Source organism: Mucor velutinosus (genome assembly GCF_035048745.1).
Source record: "Mucor velutinosus strain NIH1002 chromosome Unknown tig00000268, whole genome shotgun sequence".
NCBI lineage: Eukaryota > Fungi > Mucoromycota > Mucoromycetes > Mucorales > Mucoraceae > Mucor > Mucor velutinosus.
Window position 1 is genome coordinate 377,077 of NW_027041917.1, and position 24,629 is coordinate 401,705.

The 24,629-nt window shown below is 41.4% G+C and overlaps 10 protein-coding genes across 10 annotated transcripts; 7 read left to right on the forward strand and 3 right to left on the reverse strand.

The window, feature by feature from the left end:
• Nucleotides 1-345: 345 nt before the first annotated feature.
• ATC70_003890 (uncharacterized protein) lies at nucleotides 346-1,908 on the reverse strand (the record flags this gene model as incomplete). The annotated part of the gene is made up of 1 exon (XM_064823245.1): nucleotides 346-1,908. The coding sequence occupies one exon, from the start codon at nucleotides 1,906-1,908 to the stop codon at nucleotides 346-348; it is 1,563 nt and encodes a 520-aa protein (XP_064678557.1).
• A 1,719-nt stretch (nucleotides 1,909-3,627) lies between these two features.
• On the forward strand, nucleotides 3,628-4,461 carry mxr1_2 (Peptide methionine sulfoxide reductase; the record flags this gene model as incomplete). The annotated part of the gene is made up of 2 exons (XM_064823246.1): nucleotides 3,628-3,804; nucleotides 3,862-4,461. The coding sequence occupies 2 exons, from the start codon at nucleotides 3,628-3,630 to the stop codon at nucleotides 4,459-4,461; spliced, it is 777 nt and encodes a 258-aa protein (XP_064678558.1).
• A 227-nt stretch (nucleotides 4,462-4,688) lies between these two features.
• Nucleotides 4,689-6,026, forward strand: KRE5_1 (killer toxin resistant protein; the record flags this gene model as incomplete). The annotated part of the gene is made up of 7 exons (XM_064823247.1): nucleotides 4,689-4,757; nucleotides 4,876-4,911; nucleotides 4,965-5,125; nucleotides 5,193-5,376; nucleotides 5,437-5,550; nucleotides 5,611-5,951; nucleotides 6,014-6,026. 7 exons carry the CDS (start codon nucleotides 4,689-4,691, stop codon nucleotides 6,024-6,026), a joined length of 918 nt encoding a protein of 305 aa, XP_064678559.1.
• Nucleotides 6,027-6,251: 225 nt separating this feature from the next.
• ENT3_1 (Epsin-3, clathrin recruitment and traffic between the Golgi and endosome) lies at nucleotides 6,252-7,224 on the reverse strand (the record flags this gene model as incomplete). Its single annotated transcript, XM_064823248.1, has 3 exons — nucleotides 6,252-6,824; nucleotides 6,882-7,028; nucleotides 7,084-7,224. The coding sequence occupies 3 exons, from the start codon at nucleotides 7,222-7,224 to the stop codon at nucleotides 6,252-6,254; spliced, it is 861 nt and encodes a 286-aa protein (XP_064678560.1).
• Nucleotides 7,225-9,376: 2,152 nt separating this feature from the next.
• Nucleotides 9,377-10,207, forward strand: ATC70_003894 (uncharacterized protein; the record flags this gene model as incomplete). The annotated part of the gene is made up of 1 exon (XM_064823249.1): nucleotides 9,377-10,207. One exon carries the CDS (start codon nucleotides 9,377-9,379, stop codon nucleotides 10,205-10,207), a length of 831 nt encoding a protein of 276 aa, XP_064678561.1.
• Nucleotides 10,208-11,000: 793 nt separating this feature from the next.
• ATC70_003895 (uncharacterized protein) lies at nucleotides 11,001-12,615 on the forward strand (the record flags this gene model as incomplete). Its single annotated transcript, XM_064823250.1, has 6 exons — nucleotides 11,001-11,054; nucleotides 11,110-11,268; nucleotides 11,318-11,353; nucleotides 11,411-11,740; nucleotides 11,798-12,438; nucleotides 12,495-12,615. 6 exons carry the CDS (start codon nucleotides 11,001-11,003, stop codon nucleotides 12,613-12,615), a joined length of 1,341 nt encoding a protein of 446 aa, XP_064678562.1.
• Nucleotides 12,616-13,947: 1,332 nt separating this feature from the next.
• Nucleotides 13,948-15,033, forward strand: ATC70_003896 (uncharacterized protein; the record flags this gene model as incomplete). Its single annotated transcript, XM_064823251.1, has 2 exons — nucleotides 13,948-14,001; nucleotides 14,065-15,033. 2 exons carry the CDS (start codon nucleotides 13,948-13,950, stop codon nucleotides 15,031-15,033), a joined length of 1,023 nt encoding a protein of 340 aa, XP_064678563.1.
• A 1,979-nt stretch (nucleotides 15,034-17,012) lies between these two features.
• rho4_1 (RHO4 protein) lies at nucleotides 17,013-18,250 on the forward strand (the record flags this gene model as incomplete). The annotated part of the gene is made up of 6 exons (XM_064823252.1): nucleotides 17,013-17,116; nucleotides 17,193-17,316; nucleotides 17,371-17,645; nucleotides 17,712-17,794; nucleotides 17,887-17,963; nucleotides 18,020-18,250. The coding sequence occupies 6 exons, from the start codon at nucleotides 17,013-17,015 to the stop codon at nucleotides 18,248-18,250; spliced, it is 894 nt and encodes a 297-aa protein (XP_064678564.1).
• Nucleotides 18,251-18,354: 104 nt separating this feature from the next.
• Nucleotides 18,355-20,987, reverse strand: ATC70_003898 (uncharacterized protein; the record flags this gene model as incomplete). The annotated part of the gene is made up of 3 exons (XM_064823253.1): nucleotides 18,355-18,440; nucleotides 18,495-20,607; nucleotides 20,673-20,987. The coding sequence occupies 3 exons, from the start codon at nucleotides 20,985-20,987 to the stop codon at nucleotides 18,355-18,357; spliced, it is 2,514 nt and encodes an 837-aa protein (XP_064678565.1).
• A 592-nt stretch (nucleotides 20,988-21,579) lies between these two features.
• On the forward strand, nucleotides 21,580-23,502 carry ATC70_003899 (uncharacterized protein; the record flags this gene model as incomplete). Its single annotated transcript, XM_064823254.1, has 1 exon — nucleotides 21,580-23,502. The coding sequence occupies one exon, from the start codon at nucleotides 21,580-21,582 to the stop codon at nucleotides 23,500-23,502; it is 1,923 nt and encodes a 640-aa protein (XP_064678566.1).
• Between the last annotated feature and the right edge of the window lie 1,127 nt (nucleotides 23,503-24,629).

Sequence of the window (24,629 nt, forward strand, 5' to 3'; positions counted from 1 at the left end):
ATATTGTTGTCAACGAGTGAGATTTTGGCTAAGATACCCCTTCCTTCGTTGAAAACGTGCAATTGTTGTAAATTTAGAGCTTGATTAAAGTTGATTATTCCACAATGAGTGGTCCATATAGCTTGGTGGTACTGGAATTGGTACTTAAAGTTGGTGGTGATGCTTTCGAAGGAGTGTGATTGAGCATTAGTTTCTTGACATAGTAAAATATTGCATAGTTCTCCTTTGAGATGCCGTATAAAGCTGTTGGTAGCAGCGATGTTGTATTGTTTGTAGAGGTTCCTGCAGTTGATGGAACCTATCCTAATATTGACATTTTTAGTTTGTGTTGTCCCAATCATTAGTTTATAATGAAGTGGTTGTTGATGAGGCGCCATACGCTGCATCCGCCGTGCCATGAGGCTCTTGTTGCTTGAAGAGCTTCTTGGCATGTCCTTCTTCATCCGATCCCATGGGGGTGGAATCCATTGCATTCCTCTTGTGGGATGTCTCAGGCGTTGTATCATCCTTACGGCTGGAGACCGGTGGTCTGACATCACGAAGATTGTAACGATTCCTGAAGTTAGCTGTGGTGAGACTGTCCGAGTCCTCCTCTCCAGTACTACTGGTGTCTTCGTATTCAGATTCGTCAGAGCTTGGCGCGACAGGCTGGTTGGCCGATTGATCCTCCTGGGTTGCACCCAGTTTGTCATCCTTGAGAGCTTCGCTGTTTGAAGAGTCAGCAGGAACCTCTGTGCTAGAAGTTTCAGTGATAACCTCTGTGCCATGAGGCTCGATTGTCTCCTGAATCGCTTGCATAGGAACGTCTTGCACAGGTTCAGAAGATGCCGCGGATGCAACCGATTCCGTGTCACTGGTGTCCATAGAGGATTCGCCTCTAGTCGTTGCCTTCTGTTTGTTAAGGTACTTCGGCTTGGGTACTTGCATTAGCTCTAGAAGATCAATTTCTCTTCCAGTAGGCTTTGGAGCGGGAGGGTTCCCCTGGGTGTCAGAATTGCGACGGCGACGGTCTTGGGATGGTTGGTCCTTCTTCCTATTCCAGTAAGCCTGGGGGCAAGTAGCAATCAGATGCTCAAGGCTACCGCATTTATGGCAGGCCTTCCTTTTCTTCCTAGGACAGTCAGCCTTGACGTGATCATCGGTATGGCAATCCGAACAGATGGGTTGCATGTTTGCCCATGTCAAGCGGAGATTCTCCTGCGAGCCATCAAGTGCGACCTGAGGCTTCAACTCGGCTGCATAATGTTTGGATTTGTCGATATTAAGGGTGACGAAGCCGCGTCCAGTGAACCAATCCCCATCCTTGGAGTGGCAGAGCCCGACATTGAGGATATCACCATATTCTTCAAAGGCTTTGATCAACAGAGGTTGGAGTACCTCCACCGGCTTGTAAGGAATGGCCGAAATGCTAACTCGAAAGATGTTGGCATGCTTGTCCAGGGTCTTGTTGACTTGGATAGTTGCACCTTGGAGAATAAACTCTTTCTGCAAGGCTTCCATACAATCCTCTTCTGTGGGGAAGTTGATTTCAATGACTTTGTGATTCTTGCCAACCACACGGTGTCGAATACCAAGACCTTTGGGATATTGTTCACGGAGACAGCTTGATAACGATTTCTCCTTGAAGTGCATGCCGACGAACTGTACACAGTCGATGATCAGAGAGAAATCATCCTGGGCTTCAACGAAGGTGGACGTGAAGTCAAGAGCTTTGCCGATAACACCATTATTAGAAATGGAAGGGGTGATCTTGAATGGAGTTCTCTTTTGCGAGTTGATATCCTTGAAGAATGAAGCATATGTAAACATATTGTTGCCTGGATTATGGCTGGAATCCAGCGTAGAGCCACCAAAGTTGGTGGTCCTGCCTTTTTCACCTAAATTGTGATCTTTAGCGGAGAAAGCCATGATTTTCAAAGAAAATCATGAGGTACCCCTCATGCTTTTTGGTCGATTTTTGGCCCTGTTTTTTTGGTCCCCAAAAAGTTGAGCAAAGGTGTCAGAAAGTTACTACTACTCAAGTGCAATTGTTTGGCGTTATTCCGGCGGCTCGAAAAGGTCTACATGTCAAGATATAAAGGCATGAAAGCAATCAAATTTGGCTGTATTTTTGCTTTATGACTTTTATTTACACTTCATGAATCACATTTCTGGTAGCTGAAGTCTTCTGGAAGGGCAATTCTGCAGCCTGCGCAATTTCTAATTCGAATAGGAGGCATATTGATTTTGTCAAAGCTAATTCATGCAAATCTTGATGTGTCATGTTGCTGGTAATAAGCTTATTAACAATTGAAATAAAAACTTGAAATTGCTGCTTACTACTATATACTATGATTTTGCATATTCTCTTTGCTACAATCAAGCCCTCATATAGATCAATGTTTACCAAGTGTTGGATAGGACACTGATAGGCCATTCAAATGTCAAAGGTCAAAGTGTACTTGTCTGTACAACATGTAATACACTTTGGCAAAGAGATGTAAACGCTGCAAAAAAAAACATGATGTCCATTTCTCTTTCTGTCTGGATCGACAATGCAATACCCGAAATCTTCAGAAGAAACAATCGATAAACGTTATATTCTCCCGTCGTCGTAATAAACACGGTTTTCCTCTTTGGGATTTAGATTATTACAGGTAAAAAAAAAAAAAAAAAAAAAAAGTCTGAATGATCATCTCCATTAGTCTTAAAACTGACTCTTTCCTGTCTCGACTTCATTTTTCTCTTTGTCTAAAAAAAAAAAAAAGGTAAATATACTGTCCAAAAATTAGTTTTGGTTCGTCCAGAAAAAAATTAACATCGTCTGAATTTGAAGTGTAATACTGTAGGAAGCAACTACACTATACATTGCGAGAAATGGTTTGGTACAACTCTGGCTGGCTAAAACGGCCTAAAAGTGGTAATAAATAGGCATTAAAATTACTGGTTTTTGTGTGATTTGAGGCATGTTTGAGCATCTGCAGAAGGAGTAATGAGCAGTTTGGCATCTGCTATGTTTCGTTATGGATTGGTCAGAGTCTCAGGAACGTAATGATTATATACTTGGCCAATACGTCATTGCTTTTATAGAAGGTGCGGCATCTGGGTTTGTATGCCAATGTCAAAGCAATATGTTGCAAATCAGCCTTTGAGGGCTTGTCTACACCAATTTTCAGCACTGATCTGTTAGTAGAGGCAGCTTTCCACGCTGACAGTAAGGAATCGCTCTCTTTTCATCTATGGATCCATGGGATTGCAATGATTTTCAGTTCTCGATTCAGCAACATACATCTGAGTGGCAATTAGCTGCGAATTTCAATTTGATGTCTCTTAAGACTGCCCGAGCCTCAACGAAATATATTCATGATATAATAAAGCTATAGCAAGACACTGCAGGAGCAGCTGATGTGGTGTATCTCATCTTTCAATACATTTGCTTGTTCGCCACTGATATGTATACTCGTGTGCCAACTGATTTACAGATGATTCGATTGCAGCCAATTGCAACCAGCCAAATTATTCGCTGTCCTTTTGTATGTGATTTAATTGATTCATCCTTTGCCCACGCGCATTATTTTTTTCCTTCTAGTTGCTTCACTTTTTTTTTTTTTTTTTTTTCCCTTCTTTCTACAACATTACAACTTGATAATGCCACCTCAACAACCGCCTCAACGTAACGAGATTGTCGAATGGTATAATTCTATTCCGCCCATCACAAAAGCACTTTTTACACTATCCATTGCCACCACAGCCATCTCAACGTTTGGCATCATTTCACCATCATCGCTCATCCTTTACTGGCCCAACATTAGAAATAAACTCCAGGTAAGCAAAAGAGACTAAACCAGTCATTCTTCGTACTGATCTTCCTGTATGTCGCAGCTGTGGAGACTGGTAACCTGCTTCTTTTTCAACAAAATCAGTCTTGGATATGCGTTCAATCTATATTTTTTGTATCGCAATTCACTACAATTAGAGAATGAAGTCTTTCAAGGACAGCCCGCCGACTATATGTTCTTTCATCTCTTCACTTCAGGTTTGCAGCTGACTGCATCGAGCTTATTTGGCACCTATGTGCTGAGCGATGGCCTCTTGCTCTCCATTGCCTATCTCTGGGCTCAACATCATCGTGACATGCCAGTGACATTCATGTTTGGTATCCGATTCAAAGCACTCTACTTACCTTGGGCTATGATTGCCTCGGATTTCTTGATGTCTGGCGCTATTCCCAGAGCCTCTGTTGCTGGTATGGTGGCATCTCACATTTACTATTACCTGACATCGATATATCCAAGCCAAGGAGGACGCCGTTACCTTCAAACACCTGAATTCCTAAAGAGATTGTTTCCTACAAATAGTAGAGCATTCCGTGGTGGATTTGGACGTCAAGATCAGGCATCTGGAAGCAGTACATCGGCAAATAACAATACCAACATGTTTGGAAGACATACTTGGGGAACTGGACAACGCTTAGGATCTTGATTTGATGAAATAAATGTAAAAACGCATGATTTTTTCGGTAGTACTCTAAATACATGTTTGATTCGATTGCTACGTCACCTTTTTCAAAATTAAGGGCGGGGTTGTGTGGGTCTTGGAAACCAAACAGGGTTGATCTTTTATGTAACTGCAAGAAACGAAGAAGCCTTCCTTTCTAATTGATACATTTTGGCTTGTTCATATATAAAAAATAACCCCCCTACTCTACAATGTTTTCTCGGCTCGCCTTAAACACAGCAAAGCGTTCAGTACGTTCGCTTGCTAGACCTTCCAACCAGGTAATATGTCGACATTTGATACACCTCATCTTCTGACCCCACACAACTGCACCTATACATCTACACCCACTTTTACACATGTTTAACCAGCACTCAACTAACACCATTTGATCATTAGGTCAGATTTGCTTCTACCAAGCCTACCGTCGCTCAAGTATGTTGAACCATTTGTATTTCGATCCCTGACACTAATTCAATCTTGAGCAGCATCCTATGCAATTCGGTTTAGTGACAGGCGCTATCGTTGGTACCACAGCAGCTGCTTACATGTATGCTGATGTCTCTGCCAACATGGCTGATGAGGGTCTCCATCCTCCTAGCCATCCCTGGCCTCACAGTGGTCCTCTCGATACTTTTGATCATGCTTCGTAAGTAGTCAATCTATTTCGCAGCCAATCCGCATCCCATACTCAACCATGTTGACAATATCTGTAGTATCCGTCGTGGTTATCAGGTTTACAGAGAGGTTTGTTCAGCCTGTCACTCTCTTGATCGTATCGCTTGGAGAAATTTGATTGATGTCTCTCACTCTGAGGATGAAGTCAAGGCCATGGCCGAAGAATTCGAATATCAAGATGGACCTGATGATAATGGTGAGATGTTCATGAGACCCGGCAAGGTAAATGTCATGAAAGGAAGGGAAGGCGAGAGATCAACTCTTGACTCATTGGAATCATAGCCTGCTGATTATATGCCCAAACCATACCCTAACGATGAAGCTGCTCGTGCTGGTAATGCTGGTGCTTTGCCCCCAGATCTTTCATTGATTACCAAGGCTCGTCATGGTGGTGAGGTATGCCGTAGATCAAAAGAGACCTACAGACGATGTGGAAAGCTAATCTATGCCATATAGGATTACGTTTTTGCTCTTTTGACAGGTTATGTTGATGCCCCTGGAGGTGTTGAAGTTCGTGAAGGTTTGAACTATAACCCTTACTTCCCCGGTGGCGCTATTGCTATGGCTCAAACTCTCTTTGACGGTGTTGTCGAGTATGAGGATGGCACTCCTGCCACCGCCTCTCAAATGGCCAAGGATGTCTGTACTTTCCTTGCTTGGGCTGCTGAACCCGAACACGATGACCGTAAGAAGATGGGTATGAAGGCTACCATTATTACTGCTGGTTTGGTTGCTTTGTCTGTCTACCTCAAGAAATTCAAGTGGGCTCCTCTCAAGACTAGAAAGATTGTTTACAAGTAAGTCATTTTCTCTGTAATGTACGATATAATGCCCTAATCTAACGTCTATTGTATAATAGTCCTCCTAAATAAATTCAAAAAGACACCTTGTAGCAAAGAAATCATAAAAATCTTATTTAATCCAAAATATAAAACTATTAAAAAATTACAGCGCTCTTTATTGTGTATTGGGAAAGATAGTTTGCATAGACACAGACAACACTGAAATCCGTGTAGTCGAAGCAGGCTCAGTAGTGCGGATGGCAATGGCTGGGTATGATGACAGGACGCCTTTATTTATAAATACTCTATGGTCATCTAGTAAAAAATGATCTGATGATGAGGAGACATAGCCTCGTTGTCACTGCTTGCTGTTTGTGTAAGCCATTGTTCCAACTGGGTCAGTCTTGTAAGCATGTACTGTAATTGCGCACCAAGGAGATCTGAAGTCTCCTTCACATTTGCGCAGTAAGCGGAAACATTATGAACCAGTTCTAGTATCTTGCGGAACTCTTTATTGACAACTATGGATGCATTGGCCACGACCTTGATTGTGTCAGTAATTTGATGATTGTGAGTAACGAGTTGTCCCCTGATGTCTGCTTCCATCTCGTTCATTTTTCTTTCCAAAGCTGCACGGTTGAGTTTAACCAACGTCTTTAGAGTAAACTGGTCTCCCATTGATCTTTGAACGCAATCTTTGACTGTTGCATTGATTTGGTCCACCTTTTGAGACAAGTCTTTGATTTGCTTTTCACACTCTGTGGATTTTGCTGCCGTTTGTTGTGATGCCAATTGAGCGGTCTCCAGAGCAAGCACACGAGGCAGCAAATCATTCAAGGTCTCTGTTGCATCCGCAATACCTCGAACAGCAGCCGAGAGGGATTTCATCTATGCAGTATCAAAAGCATAAGGACACAGACAGAAACATTGCACTGTACCATATACCTGATGCGTCTGATTCACTCGACTGTGATCCAGTGGATGTATCTTTTCCTTGCCATCTATACGAGCCTCTCGACTCTGAATAGTAAGTTCCAAGAGAAGACTCTTGCTGTCTAGGATAAGCTGATGGGCATGCATCTCTTTTTTGAACTTGAAAGTCGCTGAGGATCAATCAGTGTGTCATTCACTGCTAACAACTGCTTACCATGGCCTCAAACGCTTCCATTCTCTCATGCAAGTCTTCGATAGTTGATTGCTTTGTACTATACTGGTGATGCATTCTATCACTGGCTTCTGCAAGTCTCTGATTGACGTGAGCTTCAATCGTGGCACGGTGCTCCTGCATCTTGGTCTCAATATACTCCTGCGCAGCTATAATAATCGGAATGAGGTCACTCTACCTCACTTGAAAAGAGTCTACCTACTTTTACTGTTTCCCTTCTTGGGTTTCGCCTCTATTCATCGTAATAAGTGAGCGGTTGAACGGCATGACATTGCTGTGTACTTGCCTGTAAAGAAAGAATGAGCTACATATAGCGTTGGAAGTAGGGTCACCAGGAAGAAGCCTACAAATGAAGCGACTTGTACGAAAAGTTTGATTACAAAAGGCATATCCATTATGTTTAGAAAAAAAAAAAAAAAGAGGGTTATCAGACAATCGCGAGAGCTTAAATCTAGCTTTTATATAACTGGAGATCGAGTTCATTGTTTTCAGATCTGCATGTCATTTACAAATGCTCATTTATGAATTCATGTCACATAGAAAGGTTGATTTTCTATTTGCAATGACAACTGTTGTCGTCAAATGTAAGTTTTAAGGGTGCACATTGCTGTACTGTCAGCATAATAGGCACTGTATAGAGGCCAACAAAGCACGACAAGACACGTTTCTGTGCTTTGACTTGTAAAACCGTTGCTGAAATAACTTGAATTGCATGAAACTATTTGAAGTCTGCTGGCTGACCACAGACCAAGCTTATTGTGCATGCTTATTCATAGAGTTCCCTCGGTAAAGCTCATTGTAATATAGATATCAGTCTCGTGCTTTGTATCGAGACAACAAAGAAAAACACTATCTATGCGTTTCACTTTATTTTAGAGCGCCAGTACTCGTAATGATGACAGATAGCTCACAATATACAATCATAGATCTTTGATTCCTTGTTGCTTCCTTGAGTGTACCTCAATCGATTGAGCTTGGGCCGGTACAATTAGCAATGCCGCTCCATTAGCCGCATGTTGATTGTTTGTGCGGTTGTAATACCCAGAATGAACCCTTCTTGGACATCATATTTAGATAGCGTCATCATATTCTCAATGCCACAAAGTTTGGTAAGCTCCAACCACCAAACTACGATAATTAAGATATATGAGCGCCGTTTTATTGATACTATTATTGTCAAATATATTCCATCTCGAAATGCTAAGCTTTACTACATACACAGTAATGCAACTCTGATAGGAAGCAAACAATCAATAAGGCGATTGGCATTTGATGAATATTGACGATTGAAACCCTCTGCTGTTGATCCATGCTATTGACATTGAATACACCTGTAAAATCCAGTCTACACAGAAGATGGCCTCGGCTCTCCTCGTCAAGATCTATTTATGCAAAGGATCGATAAATATAGCTATTAAGCATCAGGTTGGAACGACAAACTAAGCCTACTGCTTACGAGATCAGGGGCAACTGACGCTTTGAAAGTCAGTGGTGGTTCCGAGTCATCATGCTCTCCCTGTTGGCTCAAACCTCATCTGTCCCCTTCCTCATCCAATCCATCATTGATTCACAGACAAAGATAGATCATATTATCCTGCTGGACTCTTTCCAGTTCTAAAGAAGCGTACAATCACTGGTCTAAACTGAATCGATAAAGTCCGTTAATTAACTGAAACACATCTACTTTATTACAAAATGATTTAAAAATATAGGTCAAGCCCAAGTAGAAACGAATAAACAGCGTGCACAATTACTATAAATCGATCAAAAACCAAAATGTAGTAGAGCCCCTGCTGCGAAAAAAAAGGCGGCATTTGCTTGTACTTGTCATGACGAATGCGTTTTCAATACGACATCTTATCGCATTGACTCCATGTGCTGTAGTTTTGTGATCAAAACAACCTACGTACTACATGTTACATCTTGATGTTAAGTCGGCGATCATGTATGCATGGGAAGACTCCAAGGTAAAAACAAGAATCTGTTGATTCAATTACATCGGACCTCAATACCATAGAATGATGTGATATTAGGGAATCCATGTATAAATACCAACCCAACCCATACAATGCTCCCCATTTCTTCATCTCTTTTATATATTCAATACCGCGTCCATAAAATACACTGACAAAAAGAAAAGCCATACTATACTATCCTTAAAAACATTTTATTGAGCTTTCCTTTTTTTTTTTTTCATCCATTGTATCACAGTACTCTCCTTTCATTTCACCTATATATTCCCCCAATATACTAACAAAAACAATACCATCACATTATGAACACTGCAATGAATAACGCATCTTTTGGTTTCGATACTTATAACTTTATGCCTGCTGCTCCTTATACACCCACCAAGATGCATTACTATGACACACAATTGTATCCTACTCATGCTCCTGTTACACCAACAGCCCCTACCACAAGATTTGACACATACGACTCCATTGTTGCTATGGCATCTCAGGTTCCACAGCCCGTCGTACCTTCTCAAATTGACATGTACAATAGCATGCCATCAAGCCCCGAATCCGCTGCTTCCTCTGCTTCTTGCTCTCCTTTGGTAGTCTCTTTCAGTGCCTCCAACACACATTCTCTGCCTAGCTGTGTCTCTCTGACCGAAAAGATCAACGAGAGAATTGCTCAAGTCAACAAACTTCCCGACTCTTTCTTGCCCGAATTCCATCAGTATTCCAAAGAAACTTACGAAAATGGCGGCTCTTGCATGAAAAAGAGACGTCGTCGTCAATGTTCTTATGATTCTGAGGACATGGATGGCCAAGAAATGCAACATCAAGGTATCTCTGCTGCTGAAATGCGTCGTCAAGTGCACATCCAGTCTGAGCAAAAGCGAAGAGCCCAAATCAAAGATGGCTTTGATGTTTTGCGTCAGCATTTACCTGGTTGCGCAAACAAAAAGATGAGCAAGGCTGCCTTGTTGGGTCGTACTGTTCAACATCTTCAGCATTTGAAGAGAAACCAAGCTTCCATCTTGACCGAAATTGAGAGATTGGTTCAAGAAAATGAAAAGCTGAAATCTGCTGCTGCTGCTGCTGGGTCGACATCTGCTCCTCCTGTATCTGTAGCACAACAAAGAACCTTCATCTAGTTTCATTCTTGTATACAATATGCCATCCTTTCCATCATCAATCTTTTTAATAAAAAAAAAAAAACCAAGTGTACAATGAAAGAAAAACGGTTTTGAACGGAAAGGCGCCTGCTTTCCTATTTGATTGCCTGTGCCTGGATGCTATGATGGGGCGTCAGTGGATGCATAATAAGCATGAGCAGCGTTTCCTGTACCTGCAGCTTTAGAGCAGGGATGTTATTTCACTTTAAATAGAATCGCTGCTCTTTGAAAATCTCATGTTCGGCGTGCCTGGTATCAAAGGAACAACCATGAATGGCTTTTTGAGCAAATCCATGTTGATCTGACTGGACCATGACATGATGAATCATTCAATTGAATCAATCCTTATCTTTGATAACTGACGGTAAATGCAAAACTGAAGTGCCGGATATGAAGCATCGGCTGAAAGCTAGACCAGTCTGTTATATTTCAACCTGATTGATGTGTGATCCAATATCCTGGTTTAGATCAGAAGCTTGTGATACGAATACAGACCATAACGTGACTCGATACACCCCCAAACATGGAAGCGTAGAGTCTTGTTGTATCGTATATGCAGCAGTAGATAGAGCGCATATAGTTTTTACCCACCAACCATTTCTTTCTTTTTTTTTCTTTCACTTTTTTATACTTTTTTTTTTTTCTTTTGACAATCCAACAGAGAAGTTATCCCATATCAAAACTTATCTCGAGGAAACGGTTATTATTGGTAAGTAGATCAATGTAACGTTATTCATGTCCGAGTTATATTTAACACTGGCTTCAACATAGAATGGGACGCAAAAAGATCAAGATCCAGCCAATTCAGGATGAGCGAAACAAGCAGGTAGTGTAAGTGAGGTATCATAAGGCCATGTTAGCTAAAACAAAATGCTCTCAAGGTTACGTTCCTGAAACGTAAACATGGCTTGATGAAGAAGGCTTACGAACTCAGTGTCTTGTGTAATTGTGAAATTGCATTATTGATTTTCAACACCAGTGGCAACTTGATACAATATTCCAGCAGCGATATCGATCAAATCATGATGAAATATACAGAGGTATGTTGTATCGTATAGCAATACATTGGTATATCTAACTTTATAATAGTACACTGACCTTCATGAAACCAAATCAAACCTAGACGTAATGTACCCTTGCTGATAGCATAAACAGATTGGTATACTAAGGCATTGCTAATAGTTTATCAATAATGAAGATGGCTGGGAAGAAGGAGATGAAACTATAGAACACGAGCCAGAGACGCACAATGAAAAGGATCAGAGCGTTAGAAAAAAGACATCCCCTGCTCCCCACCTCACCTCCCGCCCTCCAGTTGCGATGACACAGCAGGAATTGCCCCATCCAGTAGAACAGCCAAATCAGCCATTACAGTCTCTACCGCTACCTCCTCCGATGCTACCCTTTAGAGCGCACGGAGACCCTTCTTATGCCTATGTCGCACCGCCTCCGTCGTTCTCGGATAACAGCTACGATATTTTTTATGCTATTAATCCAAATTTTGTGCCTCCCGTAAGTACAGTTTCTTTGTTCCTGTAGATCGTGATGCTGATGTTTGAGTAAATGTAGAATCCATTTTTACATCAGGGGTACGGTAGTGTGCCTGCAATGCCACCGCTACCACCGTCACCAGCACCACTACCACAGCCATACGCTTACGGCTATGCACCTGTAATGAATGGGTACATACCGGCACCCACATCTAACAATCATCCAATACCGTATTATCAGCAAGTACCATTGCAAGCACAGGGGCATTTGGTGCCAGTACCACCACAGCAAGGCCCACAGCAGCAAGGTCAAATGTCTACACCTATGCCGCCACAAGAGAAGCTGTTACAAGCTACCAGCAAACGGCCTCCTAATTTACGAGTAGAAATACCCAAAAATGATGATCATGCAGAAACACAAGAAAAACCACCAGAGCAACAACCGTACTCGTATCAGCCACCATCAGCGTTATTTCCACCGCCCTCTGCTCTGCCATCTCAATTTGCTCGTAATCTACCATCGCCATCTACATTTTACCCAGAATTCTATACACATCACAATGAATTACCAAGCCCACTCTTCTTTGTAACTACACCAGTAGCTGGAGCATCGTTTCTGTGGCCATCAAGAAATTCGTCTATAAGCGGGCCTTCACCTTCGTCAGGTGTAGCAGGGTCAGGGGGAGGTCCAGATTACAAATCATCGCCATTAGCGAAAAGGTACGTAGATGGTTTGGTTAGACAAATGAACCGCCTTTACTCATTTCTTTGTGTAGAAATGATACCAAGACGCCATTAGCAAAGAGAAATCATGGCTCAATATCCGGCAATGATGGAGCTGGAGGAGGAGGAGGAGGAGGAGGAAGGGATTTCAAGAAATCCAAATTATCAGAGTAAGTTTTTTGGAAATTTGCCCTGAACAATAAAATTGTTGCATTCAGAGCATTGTGAATTTCATTATCTGTGGAAATAAGGGGCAAGTAGAATTGACAGTAGGAGGGAGTGAGTGTACTGGTATTTGGAGCGTGATAGCATGATCGACAATGCAATCATTTCTTTGAGTTGATTCGTGCTACCAGGTTCCTGAAGTAGCGAGTGTCTCTCCTTGAGTTGAAAATCTAAAAAAGCATTGCATGCCATCCATTCATCCAGACAGTAACACAGCCTCAAACTGGAACGCCGCTAGGTAACATTTGCAATCCGGGATTCCTGGTATACCAAACAATTCTTGTGCATGGCATGGTACTTTACAACAGCATGTCTCGATCTTGCGCCGTATAACCCTCGTAAACGAAGCTATCTAGTCAACACTATATACAGACATCTTTTAAACATTATTTGATATAGTCTACACCACTACCAAAATGATACAAGGCAAAATCGTTGATGTGGGGTTAAAGCACATGGGGCCGTGACTCTGGAACGGTCTACCTGACAGAATGGAAAACCAGCAATCGTACCATTCAATTTGGCTCCGGAGCTTGTGCCAGTATTATACCTTCAGTAAAGTTTAACCTTACCCGCGGTGCATCAAAACTAAAATTCTGATCTGGCCAATTTATTCATTGGCGATCAATGTCACTGCATGCTTCTTAGGCTACAGAATTTGCATAAACGCATGAAATGCCAGTGAGCCATCACTTTTGATTCGCTTGATCCACAAGAAGCAGATCCAGGAGTACGATATAGCAGAAGAGATATAAAAGATGGACATGTCCTCAAATCTAAATGATTACCGCTCATGTATAATATGTTTGTCAGGAATGTTTAATGATGGAATCATGCAATACATATACATATATATATGCTTGCCCTTTCATCTGGCGGAGAATGTATTTACCCTTTTGGATTGACTTTAAATGTGATTTGGTACCTTGGATAGTATAGATGAATACATATACTACTCTCTTATGATCAGACATCCGCTGATTACATCCACTCTTGAGCTCAAATTTCGACTCACTTGATTATCGTGCCTTCATCTACCCTGAATTCCAAGGGTATAATACTATAAATATGGACACTAACATTTGAATCTCCATAAACATCGATAGACTTTTTTTTTTTTTGTGTCTCACTGGCCATCAATATTTATCACGCCACAGAAACATGAAATCGACCGAATAAAAAAAAAAAATCGTATTTAAAGGAACAGGCACTGACAAGACCCCTTCTTTCTTCCCTCCTTCTTAAAACCGAAACTAAAGATATTCCTTACATTTACACAAGATGACTTCTCCCATGTCTTCCAAATACGCTATTTACCAAAGCGACAATGCCATTGTAAATATGATCCACCCATGTTACACTGAAATCAACATGCTCACCTAACATTGATTACCATAGCGTGCGAAGGGTCCTATTGGTGATGATGCTCCCATGCGTTTAAGAATGGAAGCCTATGTCAAGGATCTCCAGAGACGTATCTGCGAAGGTATTGAGGAAGTCGACGGTAAGGGTAAATTCATCCGTGATGCCTGGCAAAGACCTGAATTTGGCGGTGAGGGCATTACCTGTGTCATGCCTGGTGGTGATGTGATGGAGAAGGCTGGTGCCGCGGTCTCTGTTGTCTACTCTGAGCTCTCTCCTGAAGCTATCCGTCAAATGCGTGAAGACCGTGGTAAGGATATTGATTGTGAAGGTACTGTTCCTTTCTTTGTTACTGGTATCTCTCTTGTCATGCACGCCAAGAACCCCAATGCTCCTACTGTTCATTTGAACTATCGTTATTTTGAAGTCATGAACCCTGATGGTACTCCCAAGTTCTGGTGGTTTGGCGGTGGAGCTGATTTGACTCCTGTCTATCTCTATGAAGAAGATGCTGTCTTCTTCCATCAAATCTACAAGGAAGGGTGTGATAAGTTTGACAAGGCCTACTACCCTGAAATGAAGAAGGCTTGTGATAAGTACTTTTTGAATGCTCATCGTGGCGAGGAACGTGGTATTGGTGGTGTCTTCTTTGATGATTTTAACTCTAAGCCTGCTGAAGAAATCTTTTCCTTTATCAAGGAGCTCGGTGATCGTTTCTTACCTTCTTATGTCCCTCTCTTGCAAAAGCGTAAGGACATGCCTTTCACCGATGAAATGGTTCACTGGCAACAAATCCGTCGTGGTCGCTATGTTGAATTCAACTTGATTTGGGATCGTGGTACCAAGTTTGGTCTTGCTACTCCTTGTGCTCGTGTCGAAGCTATCATGATGACTATGCCTCTTACCGCTCGTTGGGAATACATGTATGAGCCCAAAGAAGGTTCCAGAGAAGCTGCTCTCGTCGAAGTTTTAAAGAACCCTAGAGATTGGATCCCCCTCAACTAGATTGCTACCTAGACTTGTAATTTCTTAATTCTATCATTTTTGTACATTTAATAAACCCTCTTGCATTGATCATTTCACCTTCATCCGGGGCTTTAATCGAGCAGTAATCTTGATCCGTCAAATTTGGAGTGGTTACAGCCTTTAAAATATCATATACTGTTGAGAGTATTATTGCGTAGCGCTATTGATTCGTCTAAATGAGCGAATCAATGTGCTCAAACCAAGCATGACTCCTTGGAAAGTGTGTTGAAACAAGTTTCAATTATGATGGACGATATGTAAGCAGTTGATTTATTGACATGCATATGATAAAACCGAGCAGATTCTTCGATGCCATACATAAAACTAAATGCAGAAGCGGAGCGTCTGAATGTGCGCCATCTACAGCAAATTTTACAGTGTAAACATACACGAATCACTGTTTACCGACGTAAAACTCCAGTGATTGGCACTTTTGAGCAAACAGCATCTTTTTAAGTCCATGCTCATGATATTGTGAGTTTTCGCTAAGTTTCACTAGACATTTTAAGGAGCCAGCAATCTATCAAGAAGCACTGAAAATGTCACCGCGACGCGTATTGGTTATTTTTTTTTTGTCGTAAAGGATAAGTTGGCGTAAAGCTTTAGTCCTCTCCTAGTGGGCTTGGTATGCACGCTACGCGTCTTATTCAGTATCCCTTTTATGCTATACGAGTGTTTATGCTTCGGATGGCTCTCTACCTTTGCTTCCCTTCGGTGAGAACCAACCTGCACAGCGGCATCTCACGCTACCGATTGCTCTTGCGTATCTTTTCAAAACACTGCTACTTATATTTTGATCCTCCACTTACACATAAAAACCCCTTTATACTATCTGTGGATCTGATTCTTATGTGATGCTCTACATCCATATAGACGTTGCTACTTCATATACGGGCAAGTTGCATACTGGTATTTCCCCTTTTTAGTCCTCAGTGTCCCTGATACAGCAAAACCTCAGTGCATTTGAGCTGCGCTCTCTTGCGTTCAAGGCCGTTTTAGGTGGTCAGAATAGGACCAAACACTTGCTCTCATCTGACAGTTACTTTCTGACACCTCTTTTGATATTTTCGTAAATTATTCAAAAAGTTTATTCAAAATATCTATCTTGCTTGGTATCATTAGATGCGCCTTGAAAAGCACTCCAAGAAAGCTTAAAGACGCATAGGATGATCATCATATGTTATATAGTCGAATTTGCCAAAATATTTCAATCGAGTCGAAGATCCACAAAATTTGGCCAATCTGAAACAGATTATGAATCTGAGTTTAGAATCAATTTTGGCTGGTGGGGCTGGCAGGCAAACTCAATGCCTTTTAATCATGAAGGCAGTACAGTAATAAAAGATGCTTTTGAAGCGAATGGAGAGTAAGAGGAAAATTACATAGCACTGTTGTTAACTATGCTGTTTTCATTGCATTCTATATTTAATAACGCCCGTACTTGCCGTCGAGCCAGATGTACCCATATTTATAGATAGATTCATGCACCGTAACATCTAATTGGGTCGTATGTTGTGTTGATATATCCCGTATGGGTATCTTTTGGTGAATAAGAATCAATTGTATATTAAATCTGTTCATTCAGCTTGTAGGCTACTTTGTGGCAAATGGTACGTTCTATTACAGTGTAAATAGCAAGGCAAGGCAAGGCAACATCAGTTTGGGATGTTTCATTTGACGAGCCATCACATCGCTTTCGTACCTGATTTGATAGATAACCCCATTCAATATTCATTCAGCTAATCAATTCGGCTCATAACAGCTTTGCCAAGTGTTCTTCGCTGGTTTACTGCTGCCAAATTGCACATCTGATAACATGTTTTTCCTCCTCTTCTCTCCTGACGCCATTCAACTACCGAACATGCGACAACAAAAATGTAGGGTGATGATGCTATTTATCCAAATACACTTTCTTCGCTTTTCTTTTTCCCTTCGAATATCCCTCTTTGAAAAAGAAAATGGCAACTCTAGCAAATTCATCAGCGAAACAACATTGGAGCTACTTTCTAAATGGTCTTGAGCAAGCATCACAATGGCCCAAGACATTCATCTCCTTTTACACGTAAGAACGCAAGAAACTCGGACCCATGGATGATCGAAGTGTGTATTCAACTTCTCTTTGTTAATACTACAAACAGATCTTCAAGCATCCAAAAGGCAATGCTGACTACATTCTTGTTGAACGGCGTTGTCTTTTTGGGCGGTCAAGTCTTTCTAGAGACATTCTATCCTACTTCAAAGCTTTTGGGATGTTCCTATGTTGTAAGTTTCATGAAAGAGATAGACAATGCCGAATTGACCGAGATGATTTGATAGAGCTTGCTGGGTGTTCCAATGTATTTTGTATTGCTCGGCGTCAATGGCAAGTTCTTTGGTAGAGTAGCTGAGAAAGCATATCAGATTCAAGCGAGACAAACCAAGCAAAATGTACCTGCACCAACCACTGTTTCAAGTTTGGCTTCGACTATCTTGACCACTATTCTATACATCAATTGCGGCATCTTTGCAACTCTCTTATCCAAAATACCTCATGTCGGTCGCTTGCTGTCATTCTTGATGAATTGCATCATCTTGTCTTATTACTGTTTTGAGTAACGTATCTCTTCCATGAACGAGCGGTTAAGTTTGCATGACATGTGCTTATCATCAAGTTGTAGATACCAATGGGTATATAAGGGTTGGAACATTGAAAAGCGTTTATCTTATATGGAGAAGCATTGGTCTTTCTTTTTAGGATTTGGTAAGTGTGCTATTAGATCAAGAGAGAGAGAGAGAGAGAGAGAGAGAGAGAGAGAAAAGGATGTGGTCTGGTTAACCAGATTACGATGGCAGGATTTCCCGGAACCATCTTTACCTTTTTCCTTTCCTTCCTTCGTTCGGGTGCCGTATTTGCTCTTATTTACCCCTGCGTAAGTCCAGCTGAACAGCATACATCAAGCTAGAACATTAACACACGTGCGCATAGTTCATTATCATGGCCATGATGGCTGTACCCAAGGCAACTACACCCTACAGTCAAACCATGGCATCAGGCGCAGATGCTCAATCCGAATGGACATTGCCTAACCGCATTCCCGTCTTTTATCCTGTTAGAAAGTTAAACGATGGTGTGATTTTACTTGTTCGTTTGGTAGGTGGTGTTCATGCCGATTCCATTGTCAGCGAAAAGAAGAATGCTAGTATCAAACAAGAATAAGTGTGTATTTATTTTCAATAAATCTAAGCGATTTCCTTCTATCAATGTGTATAAATGCATATATATATATATGTGTGTGTGTGCTTGGTTTGCTGTTTCTCCATCTACTTGGCAGACTTTTTTCTCTTTTTGGCTTGATGCAAATCTTCAACTGCCTTGGTGTTGGATGATCCAGGTAAAAGTTCATGAGCTAAAATGCAATGAGTCAATGGAAACTACACAAAGTAGACGCAAACACACTTACTCTCATTCTTCATCAGACGATCCACCAGATCAGAAATAACACCGCCAGTCAAAAACTTCATCGAGACACCAGCAGGTAGAATAGGCTGCTTTAGCAAATGATTCAGCTTGTTACGCAAGCTCTGTGCCTTCACCCTGCCCTTGTGGAGATCCTCTGCTGACTTTTGATAGCCTTTACCCTGCATCGTATCCTCATCAAAATCAACGTCCATTTCCTTGGCCATATTACGCATCCAATTGACTTCATGTGTTTGCTTTGATTCTTGATGTAAAATAGAGTCAATTTCAGCAGCCAATTTGACACGTTCCGTCATGGCTCTCAAAATGTTCAGATCCACAGGGAAAGTGGGGTAGTCCTTGTTCTTACGCAATGTCTGACACAACTTTTGATAAATTTTCATTTCTTCAGGACCACACAGCAACAGAGAGACACCATCACGGTTAGCACGAGCTGTACGACCACTACGATGAACGTAGATTTCACCAGAGCGAGGTAATTGGTAGTGAATGACATGATCCACAAGAGGAATATCCAGACCACGGGCAGCGACATCAGAGGCCACCAGCACAGCCTTGGGATTAGCCTTGAATCTGTCCAGGCTCTTGAGACGCTGCTTTTGTTGCATTTGAGCATGCAATCCCAACACTTCTACGTTCAGCAGCTTGAAGATGGGCACCAAACGACGGATCGCATCAATGGAGTTGACGAAAATGATGGTGCGACCAGGATAACGCGTGACAAAGTAATACACATACAGATCCTTGTCTGTATTGACACAGTCAATCTTGGCTTCTAGCAAACGAGAGGCGACCACGTTCTCTGAAGTCATATCCACAAGTGCAGGATCCTCATCAGCAAACTCGATACGACGCAACAGATCCTCCATGGTGTTGGTGGCCTTGACAGGCAGCTTCTTCTTTTTAGCCTTGACATTGAATCGAAGATCTTTGCTGAGCGTAGCGGTATAAATAAAGGTTTGATGCTTGCCTAAATCCTGGGGCAATGTCTTTTTGGTGGTGCCTTCATCGACTTCCTCAGGCCATTCCGTGGTATCTTGACGCTTAGTCGACAGGGCATTGAGCAAACTCGTCAGTTCTTCAAAATGGCCCTTTTCAAGCATACGATCAGCTTCATCCAAAACCAAGAATTTGATGTGTTTCAGCATATCCATGTATTCAGGGTTGTTTGAAAAGATCTCCCAAAGACGACCGGGTGTAGCCACAATAATGTCAGGCTTCTGCTTGACCAAGCGCTCTTGCTTTTGAATAGACATACCACCCACAATAGCCACCACACGCACATTGCTGAAAGCTGACATTTTATCAATGTGGTCGCGCACCTGGATAGCTAATTCTCTGGTGGGCGTCAAAATCAAACCAGCAAGACCTTCACGGGCAGGATGTGTAGCCAGGTAGTTGATGATGGGGATACCGAATGCAAGTGTCTTACCAGAACCAGTTTCAGCAGAACCAATGATATCACGACCTTCCATGGCTAAAGGAAGAGAGTTCTTTTGGATAGGTGTAGGTGCTGTAAAATTGTTGTATTTGAGAGCATTCACCACAGATTCGCATAAATTCAAGTCTTTCCAGGCAGATACATCTACACTTTGGTCGACATCTTCCATTGTGGGGCGAGGCTTTTTGGCTTTCGCATCCTCTTCTACTGCTTCCTTGGATCGATCTGCCTCCAACTCTGCTTCAGCAGCTTTTCTTTTAGCAGCTAATCGCTCACGTTTGTTCAATGGTTTGTTTTCGTCTTTGATGGCAGTTGCAGGTGTCTCGGCTTGCTGAGCTTCCAACTTTTCTACTTGGCTTTGCAACTTTTCTAGTTCCTTTTTCTTTTTTTCAAGCAACTTTTGTGCCTTGGTCTTTTTCTCAACCACCTTGACATCCTTGACTTCGGTGATGGATGGGTCCTCCATGTCCTCGTCCTCTTTGTCAGCTTTGTCCTCATTTGCATCGACGTTGCCCTTGTTTTCTTCGGATTTTGCCTTGGCAGCCTGCTCTTCGTCAAATGTATCCACATCGTAAAAGGTGCCTGTTTCTTCCACGCTGAGAGGAGCAGTAGGTTGAGCCTTCTTTCCGCTCTTGCGGTTCTGTTTCTTGACTCTCTACACAACCGGAAATCGTGTAAGTACGCAATCCTACAAATCCAACCTGTCATTTGATGACAAACCTTAAATTTAGCGACTTTGCCGCTCACATCATCCCCTTCGTATTCTACTTCAACATCACTGATTTCTTCCAAACACAGAAATCCACCCGCATCATCGCCCATAAACATATCAGTGCCAGAAGCTTCGTTCCAGTCCCAGGTATCAATGTCGCCGAGATCCTCATATTCAATCACACCATCCACACCTTTCTCCAGCTTGTCAGTCTTTTTGGTGGCATTGGCAGTCTGTTTGTTGCCTGATTTCTTATGAGTGGGCTTTTTGTTCACCTTGTTAGGCGCTTTGGTGCTGTTGCTCTTTTGAGTTGTTTTGGCCATGGTCAATCGTAAAGCAAATCAATTCAAGATGAAAAAAAAAAAAAAAAAAAAAAAGAAGGTTGTATTAAAAAATTTTCTAGTTTTTGAAACTCTCCACTGTCACCTTTCTGGTCGATTTATGCATTTGGAAGAACGATTGGTGGCTCAATTTGTTGATCTAGGATCACTAGCCATCGGTCATCATGGTTGTCGCAAGGCAGACATGTCTTTTATTATATTACTGGACGGTGCAAAAGTTGTCAAATACCTTGTCAAGAAGCCAATGTCTTGCCATTAGTCCTCTCATATGGCATTTGATCTCGAGTCAGCTGTATAAAGCAAAAAAGCTTCAAATGCACTACTGGCGCCCACTTTGTTAAGAGATATATCTCTTTACGTTCACTCGACAACATGAAAACACAGAGAGCCCCTCTAAATCTAAACAGGGAATAAATTCTGTAATTGGAAAGCAACTTGCAAGCCGCAGCAAACTTCTTGATGCCATATTTCAATGGTACAACAATTGCAATGTAGCACAGAGAATCAAATGGTTATAATAATCGCAACATTCCCATGTTTCTTTCTGTCATTGTCTTTTATATACAAAAACGACATGTGTTGGAATCAGTTGCCATTTGAAATCTTGCAGTGTATATTTCATTTCTGTAATCTCGCTTACGAGCATCATCCTGATAAAAGAGATGCTTTTATCGATCTGCAACTGGTATGTAAAAGCTGGCATAAAGCAGCTTACGAGGCACTCTATCAAGACGTTTATCTGGCAGAGGATCATGTAAGATTTGGTGATCTCGTAGCATTTCAGGTGGGTCCACTGGTTAAACGGGTCACTTTTCTATACGACTTTTCAAACAACAAGAAAGCGTCTGCCATTGTCCAATCCATTACAAAACACTGTCCCAATATTGAAGAGATACATACAGCGTCTGATACTGAACGCAGTCTGGTGTGGCCGTTGCTTTTGTCTGATGGCAGCAAGATAACGAGGCTTAGGACTTTGGGTGAAGAGGGCTGCAGTGTCTTTGATGCTAGTGTATACACGAATGTTGCGCTCAAATACAAGGACAGCTTTACACAGCTATACCTCTTGAACAACAATGCCAACCCAAATATTCGGATGAACGGACTGCATCCACCACTGGTAGGTAATTTGAGCAAGTTCACCGCCTTGCAACATTTGATAATCAACAGCCCATTTCGTTTCAGTCATAGCAACTTGGATAAACTGCTAAACGATTGTCCGCCATCACTATACAAACTTGTATTTGAAAAAATAAGGCTGGAAGAAGAAACACCATTGCCAGCTAATATTGAACCAATGGCACATGTAAAGCAACTCAGCATCAGTCAATGTGATATCCACGGTGCCTCGTTACTGTACCTTGCTCGTAAGCTGAAGGGATTGGAGGAGTTGGAGTTGGATTATGTATGCAGTCAAGCATCAGACAGCTGGTGGAACCAACTGAATGCATTTTGTTTACCTGCTCAAGTGTACGAGATTGGCATCAGACTAGAGCACAGGCAGATACTCTCTCAATTGAGTAACTGCTTTAATCTGATCCAAAAGAGCATTTCAATGCAAAGCATCAACGGCGGCAAAAGAGAATTACACATACACAGCTTGGAGGAGGATGACTACCTTGGCTTGGTAGGCTACAATGTGCGACTGACAAGAGCAAGGAATGCACAAACAGTTGTGATTGACCCTTACAACTTTGACAATGTATCCATCACTGATATTTTGAACCTAGCAGAGCAGTATTTGCCCACCTCTATTCGAATCGAGTTTGGGAATGTAGAGGATATCTATCAAACCTTCCTGGCAAGAGATGCTGACGATGAAAGCAGCAAACAATTTTTGCCAGCAGAAGAAATCAAAGATATCATGATACGACAGCATAATGTGGACATAAACAACAGCTGGGAGATAATCAATAGAGCGCACCATCTACTCAGTCAAGGACAACATACGTCGTTGTATTTCAGGAACATGCTTTTGCTTCATACCGAGCTACCCGATCTGGCCACGGTCGAAAATCTGTCTTTCCTGTCCTTTGACACTTCCATCCTACAACATGATGCGCTTTCAAGATTATCCAGTGTGGTGCATAACATTGACAGATTAGAAATTTCCTCTTGTGCCATACTCATGGATGAGCCTTATATTCTTAAGCTATTTTTCCCATCTACAGCAATCCGCTCCTTATCCCTGATAATACGGCCTCTATTGGAAAACAATGCATACCATGATCGATACTTTCGAAACTGCTTTTTAAAAAATTTGGAGTCACTTGAAGCGGCATCCCTGGATGGTCAGTACACATTGAAAATAGAGACTAAAAAAAAGACATACATTCATCGAAGAAAAGGAAGCGAGATACTGGAAAAGGAATATTCAAATGTTGACACCACCACTGCTGGAACAAGAGACAATTTTCTCATTTGGATCAAGTGCTTAAGCTTGGATGAATTCCGCATATCAAATGATTGGGATAATGAGTTTGAAAAGCTACATTGAGATAGATGATGCACTCGGATATATTGATGATGTGAATAAAATGAAAATACATATGTATTAGTCTGCTGAAATGTACTGAAAATTCACTGTCAAGTGTTTCTTGTCACTTGAATGCCCTTCATTAGTGACCTAGCATTGTGGATCTGACTCTTTTACAACAATGCTTCTGCCTACTAGCTATATTACTGAGAATAATTTATGCACAGGTGAGCACCACAATAATATGTGCATTACGTCGTCTTTCAACTTGTTGAAAATATGTAAAACACAGCTACCTTTGAAGACATTCAAGTAAATGCTTACTATGTATCTCTGCTCATGCTCAATCCCTATAGACTGTTATGCAAAGTATTATTAGAATACAACATTACTAGGGCTATTAATATTTGATCTATATTCTAATTGATTCTTCCTCCTCAGCATCGTGAAATCAAAATACATCAAATAATAGAAAAATTCAATAATCGTAATGAACAAAAGTATGCAATTGCATCTTCTTGTTTTAATATTAAATAGAGCAAGATTTAAATTGTGTCCGTTTTGTTGTAAATATCTGATAAGTACGTGAGAATAGATGTAGGTTCATTCAGTAAAAATCAGATGAAGAGGAAAGGGAAGAGCGAATGTCTACTGCTATTTATATGTATGATTTATGGATTGCTTACGCACCCGTCTAGAATGGTGTTCTCATGCTAAGTTTTAGTGTGAATCCTCACTTATGCTAAATGGTAATTATTTCAGATATAGATGATCAGTCTAAGTATCTTTAGTTGCTCTTGGCAACGTTGATTACTTACATTCCTTATCTGCTATCGTTTGACATATACAGAGTAGCTTACTGAAACTTAGCTTATGTGAACATCATGGTTATCGTTTACATGTTGATACAGTTTATTTACATATGCTTCATATGTGCATAGTTTATTACTGAATTCAATCTACGACATTGTGATTCAGGAACAGTTATATGTGTGAATACAACACGTTTGGATACCCTTTTATATAAAAACAAAAATCATCATAAATGTCAGATCAATAGCAGATCAACTAGTTGAAACCCTTCGCCGTTTGAACCCCTGAGCCAATCAAATTGCTTGAAAACTCCGCTGATCTAAAAAAAAATTGCG